This window comes from Crocodylus siamensis, chromosome 1 (assembly GCF_052110815.1).
Source record: "Crocodylus siamensis isolate JL-2025a chromosome 1, ASM5211081v1, whole genome shotgun sequence".
In the NCBI taxonomy this organism is placed as follows: Eukaryota; Metazoa; Chordata; order Crocodylia; family Crocodylidae; genus Crocodylus; species Crocodylus siamensis.
Genome location: NC_143395.1, coordinates 400,015,156 through 400,026,981, shown reverse-complemented (window position 1 = coordinate 400,026,981; position 11,826 = coordinate 400,015,156). Strand labels below are relative to the sequence as shown.

General features: G+C 42.8%; 1 protein-coding gene across 1 annotated transcript in view; it reads left to right on the top strand.

The window, feature by feature from the left end:
- Positions 1–999: 999 nt before the first annotated feature.
- The window catches only part of PIWIL4 (piwi like RNA-mediated gene silencing 4), a 64,972-nt gene continuing 54,145 nt past the window's right edge, over positions 1,000–11,826 (top strand). Inside the window, exons 1-6 of the mRNA XM_090030500.1 lie at positions 1,000–1,102; positions 1,606–1,711; positions 2,362–2,493; positions 3,572–3,786; positions 6,107–6,228; positions 9,787–9,867. Of these exons, the coding sequence (XP_089886626.1) occupies positions 1,052–1,102; positions 1,606–1,711; positions 2,362–2,493; positions 3,572–3,786; positions 6,107–6,228; positions 9,787–9,867 (707 nt within the window). The 5' untranslated portion in view covers positions 1,000–1,051. The remainder of the gene's footprint in view (positions 1,103–1,605; positions 1,712–2,361; positions 2,494–3,571; positions 3,787–6,106; positions 6,229–9,786; positions 9,868–11,826) is intronic.

Sequence of the window (11,826 nt, the reverse complement as noted above, 5' to 3'; positions counted from 1 at the left end):
CACATGGCCTGTCCCCAAGCGGGTGCCCTGGCACTGTGCTGCAGCGCCTGGGGTCTTTGTCCTGACTCTGGACTGCACCCCGCTGTGAAGTGACTTGGTGCCGGGCTGTACCTCTACTGTGAAGTGACCTTTCTTGGCTGGCTCCCCACTAGCCACGTGGGAGCTCTGTTGTGAGGGAGCTTTTGGGGGAGGAGGGGTAATATTTTTCAGATTCTAGGTCATATCATAGACAAATCAGTTCTGAATCCTTTCAATTGAGCAAAACTCCGTTGTTCAGACCCCATACGTGATGCTACAACCGGCAAGCATCCTCCACCCCAGACTTTTCAGCCTGGCGCTTCAGATGCTCCCAAATCCACTGGCGGGCATCCTATGGGGACGCACGAGCCCAGAGCCTTGGGGTTTGGATGCCCCCGAGTCTCACCTGCCCTTAGCCAATGGTCACAGGAGCGGGCTAGGCAGAGAACCCCCGTTTTCATGACACAGGTGTGTAGGCAAGATCCTCCTGCTAGAACAGGGGCGGGCAATTATTTCGGGCGGAGGGCCGCTCACTGAGTTTTGGCAAGCCATCGAGGGCCGCATGATAGGCAGACAGGGGCAGATAAATATCAATTTTCTAACTTTTTTAGCAGCCCCGCGGGCCCCTGGAGGGCCACATCCAGCCATTTTGCCCACCCCTGCGCTAGAAGCTGGCCACCGAGGAGCTAATTACAAGACTCACTGGGTGTCCTGTGATCAGGGCATTAGGCAGGGGCGCGCCCTCCACTGCATCGCGCCCCTGGGGCTGGGCACCAGACCTGGACCTACCCCGCACGAGGCCCAGGGAGCGCTACCCCTCCAGGGCACAGCTGCCTTGCAGCAAGCCCTGGCTTTGTGCTGACGCGTGGGTGAGGGCCAGCCACCGCCCCCGCCCCCCGGCTCCAGCACGGACGGACGCCAGGGCGGCGAGGGGCGTGGCTTCCCGCGCGAGGGCGTGGCCTCGCCGCGGAGGGGCGCGGCCTGCCGCCGAGCAGGACTGCCACGTGGCGCACGTGTGCGCGTGGCGGGCGCGATGGGTGGACGCGCGCGGGCCAGTGCCCGGGGCCGGGCCGGGCGCGGCGCGGTGCGTGGGCCCCTGCGCCTGTATCGCTGCTTGCGGGGAAGGGCAGCCCGGGAGGGGGGCCTGCTCGGGGCAGGGGCGGGGTGGCCGGGTTTTCTAAAGAAAGCGGGCTTGTTTGAAATACGGGGCCACCCTTTGCTACCATTTGACCTGCTCTTATATGACACTCTCTCAGTCCTCTGAAACCAGGGCTCATTGTATGCCAGTTCAGCAGAGCACTTCAGCACTTGCTCAGTTGTAAGCCTGTGCCCAAGTCCTAGCGCAGAGAGACTTGCGTACATGCTTAAAGCTGAGAAGCATTGTTTTTATTCTGTTGTTCGTGTTGTGCGCCGCGCTGGGCTTTGGGCCAGTACTACCTGTGTCTCACTTCGCCACTCTCAGGGAAATGCCAGTTTTTCCATGCCTATACATGCCTTGAAGTATTGTGACAATGAGCCAGATACAAAATGGTTTTTTTCATGTATACAAGCTTGCATTTATGGAGATCTGTTATCTGTTTCTTGTAGGATTACTCTAGGAGTGATGATTCCCAAGTTGGTGGGACTTCTGTGTCTGAGGAAGAAGCCTCAACCAGCTCTGCCCATGGTGGAGCAGCAAGACTTTCTCAGAGGTGTAAGTGCACAGCTACGTTGCTTTAATTAATTATTAAAATTATATGATTATAAATAATGATATTAAAATTATTTCTTCTACTTAGATTTTAAGTCCTCAGGGCAGGGGTTGTCTTTTTTTATTCTTTAGTATTAGTATGGGCCTTAAAAACTTTGGGTGCTGGTCTATGACTAGGGCAGTACCACAATACAAATAAATAATAGTAAGATTAAAAGAGTATGGTACCTAATTAATTGGCTTTTTCTTCTACCTAAATATATTAAGGCTTAATAAGGGCTAGTAGATTAAGTGGATGCCATAAAGAACTGTACACCAGGTATACTATTTTTGCAAATACCATGATGTCTTTATAAACAGGAATTTATCTTTTGAATTTGTCAAGGAATAAATTAACAAGTAATGTCAGTAGCCCAGTGGCTCAGGCTCTGCTTATTATAAATTGATTTGGCATATTATACAGTATGTTATGCACTACTTTCCAAGTACAATCTAATTAAATATGCTCATGCTTTACAATATGGATTACCAAAACTGAAAGCCGTAAAAAGGGTGAAGATAATAAAAGTGCCCATGTCCCTGTTTCTGAGCTCACTTCTTGGGACCCACGAGGAATGAATAATTTCACATTTCACTCTGTGTTTCTGTTCTAGGTGACCTTTCTGCTGGAGAGTCCAAGTCTCAGTGTGCAGTGCTGGGGAAAGGGGGAAGGACCCGATATGACTTTCCAGATTTGGGAATAAATACTAGAAAAAGTATAGCACATGTCCGAGACTGTAAAACAGGTAGAGTAACTCCTTTTCCTTCACATTAGCTTTGTCTGTGTAGGCCTTGTTTGGAGAAGTGCTAAGCAGTACTTGCGGATTTTTGTGGCAGCTGCGGGAGCTCTGTACTTCTCAAGAGCAGATCCGTAGATTATGGTCAGTATCAGGAAGTCTGAAAATATGGTGGTGCAAAATGCTTAATTTCGAGTTGGAGTCATGAATTAAAGATGTTTTGTGTTTGTGAAATGAAGTATTAGATTTTGGAAGCTTTAGCTGCTTGTCTTGTTACCAGATTTAAAGTAGACTTTTAACATTGCTCAGGACCAAGCATCTTATATCTGTCCCTTATATAGTTAAGAGAATTTTTTTTGTTTCTCTTTCGTGGAAAAGCATATTCTGTTTTTAAAAAATCTGCTATGCTGAAAAAGTGGTCTCGGGGTAGAGCAAAGAACCAGGAGGTAGATCTTTGTTTTGTTACTGACTGGTACGAGCTTTATGTGACTTTGTGGAAATTATGTGTATATAGGCATTCTATGCCTATGTCCCTCAGTCTGTAAAATGGGGATAATATCTTACTTCCTAGTTTTGTTGTCCAAATCCTTTCATGTTTAAATTCTCGAGATGCTCTGGTTGTATGTGATATAGCAGTGCAGAATATTACTTCTTATTCAAAACTAGTATGAACTTCTGTGGGGGGAATTATGCTTAGGAACAAATAAAAAATAGTTTGCTGTATCGTGATTGTGTATTGTTTCATTACATAGCAGACCATTGGGTTTGATATAACCAAGAAGGCTTGGTTTCTGCTGAAGTTCAGCAACCGTATTTGCCTATCATATTTTATCTCAACTGGACCATAGGGTAGTAAGAAGCATTTTTGAAAACACTGCTCTTTTTAGAGAGAGACTAACCTAACTTATATAAGCTGGCATTATCCAGGTTCTTCAAAGAAATTTCTAAAGTTACCAGGTAGTAATATGCAAACATATAATTAACATATAAATAACATATAATTATTTAACATTACTTACCATATACCAATAATATGCTATCTGAAAAAACAAGGAAAACGTAAGTCAACGTAAATGTTTTATTGCAGGCTCCAGTGGAATCCCGGTGAAAGTAATTACAAATCTCTACAGCTTATTGCTTCCTAGGGAATGGCAGCTTTACCAGTACCATGTGACTTTTAACCCAGAGTTTGAGTCAAGGCGTCTATGCCTTGCGTTGCTCTACAGCCATGCTGAATTTCTTGGAAAAGCTAAAGCATTTGATGGAGTCATTCTTTTTCTTTCTCAAAAGCTGGAAAACCAGGTAAAGTGAGCTGCTTATGTTCTGTACATTAAAGAAAAGTCATGGTAGTTGTAATTTCTGATCTTTTTTTCCCATGTGACACTGAAAGAGGGGTAACTACCAGCATCATCAGTAACATTTGCTTCCATTGTTTAAAGCAGTTTAAGTCCTTTGTTTATGACCAAGCCAATTCCTTGGTGAAATTAGTCTAGTATAGCATAGGCAGTGCTTGTTGCTGAAAGACTTGGTTTAGGGCTTAGTTATGTTAACATCAATAGTATAGTACCTGTGGGCATTTGTGCACATGCTTTTGCTGCAGTGCTGGGCGCTTTTAAAAGCTCCTGGCGCTGCAGCACATGCAGTTGTATAAATGGTGAAATGCACATCTGTGCTGAGAAAGTGGCAGCGGTGCGTTTTTGAACTGAAACTCATTGGAGGTGTTTTAGTTCAAAAGCATGCTGCGGCCAGTTTTTTGCGCACTGACCTGCATTTCGCTGTGTATACAACTGCACGCAAAGCAGCACGGTGCATATCAGCTTGTGTCAGATCTCCAGTGCATCGCAGGACAAAAAGGTATGTGTATGTGTCCCATGTTTCCTGGAACTTCAATTTCAATTCTAGTGGAATCAAATCAACTCTTCATCCTTCCAAGGTAAATACACTGACATGCCATTGGTGTGTGGGTCCTTTGGATGGGATTGTTAAAAACAAAGGTGTGTCTGCTGTGTGAAGACAACAAAGATGGCATTTTTCAGTAGGAAAAGAGCTTGTCTCAATCCCTTTGACCGAAACCCTCCTATCCCCTGCCTTCATGATTGTCTTGCCTGCCTTCTCTTGCCTGGCTTGTTGCCTACATTTCATAAAGCTGCATGTCTAAGCAAACGTTGACAGTCCATGCTTGAAGAAAATTCCTTTCTTTCTGTTCATGTTAGTAGATGGTTTTCAGTTACCAGAAATGTCTTTCTAATACGTCTCAAAATTAAAAAATACAGAAGAATTTTTCTCTAAAAAAGATGCTTACTTGATATGCAGTTCTTATTTTTTGAACCGCACGTAATATTTTAAAGCAGCTTCACTTTACCGTGTTAAGATTGCTAGTGTACACTATCTATAGACCGTGTTTAGACTGCAAACTTACCACCCCCAATAGTGGCACACTCAAACACACTGTGTAGCTGCAAGCAGCCAGAAGCCGTAACTATCTGCTACCTTGGGTAGACTTGGTAGCACTGAGATGGGCATTTCTTTGTGGTTGTAGGGGACAAGATTAGGAGCAATGGCCTCAAGCTGCAGCAGGGGAAATTTAGACTTGACATTTGGGGGAACTTTCTGCCTCTGAGAGTGATTAGAAAACAGGTTAGACCAGGAATGTTCAACCCGAATCTGGCCCATAGCACTGCATCATCCAGCCCACGGGGCTCCCAGCAGGTCCAGAAATTTGGCAGCAGGAGAGCAGTGGCACTGGGGAGCCCTGGGCCCTGTGCCATGGATTGGCCCCCAATCCCATTGTATAGACCTGGGTGGGGGTGGCACCAGGGCCCAATCCTGTCATGTGGTAGGCCAGGAGGGAGGCAGTGTCAGTCCCCCAGGACCTAAGCCCGGTCGGTGCTCAGGAGTGGGAGGGTGCCAGGGCCTCAGGGATCAGTCCTGGTGAGGGGGTGGTGCCAGGCCCCAGGGCTCACTCCCAGCACTGATCCTGAGTCAAGATGGTCAGTCTGGCCCATGGACTGGCCCTGCCCCATTCTTTTGGCCCGCAAGGCCAAAAGCTTGAGCACCACTGGGTTAGACAGACACTTGGCTGGCATGATTTACTCAGGAATGATCGTGCCTTGAGTAGGAGGCTGGACTAGATGACCTTGTGAGGTCCCTTGCAGTCCTACCATGCTGTTCTCCTGCATTGGTGCTCTTACTAGCAATGAACTTGCAAGTACTGTGTTTTATAGACCTTTTCAGTAACATATCTGCTATTCCAAGACTCAGCAGCCTGGAACTTAGATTGTAATAAAACAAAAGGGGAATGAGCAAAAATCACTTGCAGACCAGCAAGTTCTTTAGTTTTGTTTATGGGGAAAAAAAATCTCTGGGCATTTTTAAGAGTTGTATTATAGCAGCAGTTTTCCAGCATGGAAATATGGTTGAGGTAGGCAGTGGCTTTTGTGTTATAAAAAAGGTCCGTTTAGGAAGAGTGAAAATTGTGACAAAAATCACAGTGCTCTGGACTTGTTAAATTTAAGGCCTGACTGCTGAGCTGCTCTTACAATAGTTCTTTTACATCATTCAGGGCAAAATGCTCATTCGATATTGTTGTTTTGTCTTCTCACCTTTCCCCCCACCCCCTTAGGTCACAGAATTGTTGACTGAAACAAAAAGGGGCGAGACAGTAAAAATCACCATTACACTAAAAAGCAAATTACCACCCAGTTCTCCAGTCTGTATTCAGTTTTTCAATATCATCTTCAAGAAGTAAGAGATTTTTTTTAATGGGGTTGTTTTTTTTTTTTACATTTAGTAATCTTTGACTTTCAGTTTATTAACTTTCTTTGAAAACCTTTTCGCTTATGGTACATTATTATTATTATTATTATTATTATTATTATTATTATTATTATCATCATCATGTTATGAAAAACTGATAACCAGAAGTCATAAAATTTTTATTTTCATAAATTTCTGTCTCAGTACTGTTTATTTCAGAGCAGCTGCTTCCCTTAGGGCAATTGTGACATTTTTTCCCCTGATAACTAGAAAACATAATGTAGAAACTTCATAAATTGTATTTTTACTTTTATTGAAGTCATTCTCAGTATATCTCAGAGCTTGCATCTCTTTCCATAATTTTAAATAAGCCATGGGTTAAGACTTTTTCCAAGTTGTGTGTTAAAATTTAGTTGGTAGTTCTGACATTGAAGGCTACATACTTAAGCACAGCTGAAAAAGTTGTGCACATATGTGTTTGTAAATACAAATCAAATAACCATAGTTTAGCCATGGTTCATCTATAAATATGTGAGTGAAAATGCAAATTTCACCCAACTTAGTGCTTACAAAATATATTGATACTATTTTGGTATTTAAGGTCTGATGGAGAAAAAGGCCCATTGATGTAATATAACTTAAAATACTGTACTTCTCTTACCCATAAACCCAAAATGGACTCAGATGTATCTACAGCCTAGCTCTGACCTTTCTTAATTGGCAAGTAGTGATCCATAGTATCTATCTTGTCTGTGTCAAAGCAGCCTTCTCTATAGGAAATGCAAACCTTTTGCGGTAAAATTTGCTAGTATGGGCCTGTACAATTTTCTACTTACTGTTTAAGTGCTACCAAAACTTTTAATGCAAGTGCTAATATTTAAGTGATTCATGCGGTCTTGTGTAGGGCCTCTGCACAGGAGGAAATTGCATTTGACGTCCAAGATTTGCCGTTTTTTTTAAATTCGTACCATGGAATAGAATGGTTATTGAATTGTTTGATTTGATGCAACTAGGAGCAGAACTGGGACCTTCCTGTGTTCAGGCATTTAATCTTTCCTAACCTGAATATTATAAGGGGGGCAGTTGTGCTTCCAAGCAGAACAGAAAAACCTTTTGGACGGATAGATGTTTGAGCTCTGAAAATGGAAAAGGCAAAGTTGTGTGCTATGTAGAGCCAATTTATTTTTTAATTATTCACTCATATATTGTAAATGAGACAAATAATAGTAGTGTAAGGTATTTTGGTTTATGTTTGTGGCTTCTATATTGCTGGAATAGAACTTGGTCAGTTCTTTCAGGTTACTCTTTTCTGATACTCCTTACTTGGAAAAAAATTGGTATTATACCTGAGATGCCTTTTTTAAATTGGTCAAGGACTTATTTTCCTCTTCAGTTATAACCAGGGATCTTGGTTTTCTCTGATTTAAAAAAATCCCCAAGTTTTGGATTAGAAAAAGTAACCTAAATCCTACATTTTTCTATGATTAAAATGAAACACCACTGTATATAGATATAGATTTATATATCTTTATAGATCTACGTATTAGTGGTGTTTCATTTTAATCATGGAAAAATGTGGGTTTTGGGTTACTTTTTTCTAATCTGAAAATTGAGGACTTTTTTTTTTTTATCAAAGGAAACCAGGATCCCTGGTTATAATTTGAATTTGAATGTAAGACATGAGAAGCCTTGTATTTTAAGATTATTAGAAGTAATGCCCTATTAGTGGAATAAAGCAAGATAACTGAGGCTGAGTAAGTCTGACTATTGCACAAGTTCATTAATTGGTTTCAGTATCAATTGGTTTGAGTGTTTTGGAATGCTTTATTATTAAGGAGAAACTTGTTTTAATGGAAATAAGGACAGACATCATACATGCACTTCTGCTGGCTATTAAAGATTGTGTGTGTTGGAATCTAGGACCGTTCTGTTTTTCTTCTCTTCCCAATCTAATCTATTGTAAAATGCAGCTCTGCACTGTTTAATGCTTACATTTTCTCACATTTATTGTGTGTGGGAGGGGGTAGGGGAGTGGAAGAGGGAGGGACTGGTATAGTAAGAGTGGAGAGATTCTGGTGCACCTGTTCAGTTCAGAATGCAAGTGATGATAACATCAAGAAAGTATTGCTATTTCAACTTGTTACCTACTCTTAAAGCCACAGTTGTGTTTACGGTTTCCAGATGTAGTAGTGCTGTCCACTTGAACTTTGCACTGGTGCAGGTTTTTGCTTTTTCTTCCAGACCCTCAGGGTGTGAGCCAAATAGATCATATATAAGAGCTATTTCTTTGTGTGTGTGTGTGTGACTATAACCTGTTTTGTAAGAATAATCAAGATGGATTTGTTTCTTGGACTTCACAGCAGATATACTGTAACTTGATGATATCTCAATAAAAGCAACTAGCTTTATGAGACTATGTAAATCTTCATAATACACACAAACCAGTTTCTTATTTCAGCCAAATAAGTATCAGAGTTTGAAATTCACGGTAGTTTTTGCTTTGGTGACTTTACATACTAAAGTCTTATAACTGACAATGTCTTCTGAACTATTGCTTTCTTTTTCTTTTGATTACTTGATAGTAGAGTGGAGATTAGCCTTTTTCCTTTTTTATTATTTTTCTTTACCATAAATTGTGGGATTTACTAGGTACATTTTGACTTTTAGTTTCAGATAGTCTCTTTGAACCCATGCAGTTATTGGAAGTCAGTTTTTGTTTGATATACTGTATATGCATGAATCCAAAACGACTTTGAATTTAAGATGCCCCTCAATTAGATTCTGTAGGAATTTGTTAAATTTTCCAGGTATAGAATCTAATCATTAGAGGGTCACTTTGAATTTGTCACCCCACCCCCAATGTTGCAGGACAGGCAGTGGTAGGAGGCAGGTAGTAGGGGAGTCTGACCCTGCCCCTCCCCAGTGCCTGCATGCCCTGCTGCGTACCCCCCTGCACAGCACCTGCCTTCCTCCCACTTGCCATCCCTTCCTCTGCCCCCCCATGCCTTGTGCCCCGGTGCCTGACTTCCTGGGTGGTGCCTGCCCCCTGCAGCCTCTGTCCTCGCCCCTCTACTCCCTGTTGCTTACCATCTGGGTCCAGTTTCAGTTGCAGCTCTGGCTCCACTCCAACCCAGGATGCAAAGCACACGATCATTTTGGCCCTGACCTGGCCACACAGCAGTGGTTGTGGTGGTGGCCATCTGGCCCTAGCTCCTGAGCCAGAGCTGGGACCAAAGTGACCAAGTACTCCATGCCTCAGGTTGGAGCAGGGCTGGAGCCAGGGCTGGAGGATAAGTGGTGAGGAGCCTGGCAGGGGCAGGTGAGCGGGGCAGAGGTGGTGGTGGTGTTGGGCAGGCCCTGGGTTTGTCAGATCCAGGACAAACTCAACATCTGTTTATAGCCTGATACAAATTTGGTTAACTTAAAACTTAAGTTTAAAGTTGTTATTGGTTTATTACATAATTGATGTTCTCTTTGACCAAAGTTTATCTGATGTCACTTTCTGTTTGTTATGTGATGCGTTTAGAAATCTGTGTTGCTCCATAGGGTTTTGAAAAAGCTGTCCCTGTATCAAGTTGGACGGAACTTCTATAGTCCTTCAGAACCCGTGGTAATTCCCCAACACAGGTGAGTTTTTATTTTGTTTTCTGTCTGCTGAACTTGGTCTTCTGACAGTGCTTTATGGTCATCGTCTTCTCATATCTCTGTTCCACATTTGGCCGTTTTGTTGCACATGGTTGTGCTCAGTTATTGTACTTTATGAGGTCTTCCATTGTACATGTGCCTTCAAGCAGCAGGTACTGCAGCAGGTGTTGCAGGAGTCTGAGGCTCAATGCCGCAGTTGTCGGTGGTTGAACCAATGGTACAGCCCCACTTTTCATTAGTCCCTTGAAGTGTCCGACTCTGGTATGTAGATAGTTGAGACATCGCCACCTTTGCCATGGATGCTTTATGGTAATATTTGGTAACGCTTTGCCAGTATATTTATTTCTGGAGAATAGTTTTCATTTCTGAACCATACATATAAACAGAACACCCAGCACCATAAATGTGAGAAAATGTAAGCGCCCAGCACCATATATAGGTCTTAACTTTATGATTGTGTTTTAGATAGCCTTAATTAATAATACAGATTCTCAAAGGACCTAGGGTACTAACTATATTCCTTGCATATTTGTGCATTTTTGTCTCCCTTGAACTTTTCTACATGTCAAAAATTATCCTTTTGTATGTGTTATGTTCCCCCCAATCCCTTCAACACAGGCATGTGCACACAAGCACATGCACACTTATTCACAATCACTCTTCATGTTGTGGAGGTGTAGTGTATTTTACCCTGGCTATAGGTATGTGTGGATGTAAGATAAAACAGTATAATTTCCAGTTATACATGTGTGACCCCCCCCATCTGGCTTGCAAGTTCTAGAGGCACCTGCAATTGCCATTTTGCGCGTGACTAGGATTCTTGGGACCTGAGCAGCTAGGTGCCTAGCATCTGCTCAGCCCTGTTAGATCCAAACCTATGCAGGGTAGCACTTGTCATCAGAATAGGCACACTTGGAGTATGCCTAACACATGTCAGCAAGAACAGACCCCTCACAAGGTGCAGTGGCTCCTGCTTTATTTTAGTATACTGCTGGTGATGAACTTTTATGAACCTGCCTAGTGGTACCTGGGTGGAGGGTTTAGCTCATACTCTCTGGGACAAGTAGATCTCCAGAGTTGGTGGGTGGAAGGAATACTTCCCTAGGTCAGGTTAGCAAGCACCATGTCATGCATGCATGCTCCTCTCTGAGCATATTTTAATATAGCTAATTTCTCGGTCCTGCAGTGGTTTCTTTGCCTTCTTGCTTTTTTACTTGTGGTACTTTTCTACTTGTCAGGCTTTTTAGAGAGTGCTGAGTGGCTGCAGTGTGTGGGAAGGACAAAGGGGTGTGCACAGACACAAGGCATTGGACTTGATAGCTCAGGTAGCCCCTTCTAGTCCTGTGTGTTTGTGGATACAGAATATTGAGTCAGAAAATGAGGGGTGTCCTGGGCCCAGCCTGAGGGGGTTCAAAGCTGTATCTTTCACCTGCTCCAGCAACAAGGTTATAGGCTTGGTTGGGATGAGGTGCACTGTACCTACCCTCTTGAAACTGGCCTACTGGCAGAAACAGAATCAGAGATGGGATCAGAGATATCACACATTAAGAGAGTGCATGACTTTAACATAATGGTTAGGCTGTTTGCTGTGTGTCCTGCCTGTTCCCCTTGCGGTACGTGTGTTTTATATTAAAAAGGTATTGGATAAAGAAATCATAAGTAACCCTGAGGACTTCAGCTGATGGAAAAAGGCAAATGAGAGATATGGCTGATAACAGGTTTGCTATTTTCAGAAAGTAGCGCACATCCTCATATCTGTTTTAGCAGCTTTGGGTTTTACAGTATTAACAAATCCACTTGTTTTGCTCATCAATGAAAGGAAGGTCTTTCACTGTTTAACAACCTGAGTAACAATAATACTTACAAAAATAAGTACAAAACTTAAATGGAAAGTGACACCACATTGTTGGTTCTGAATGAACATTGTGCTTGACAAAATAC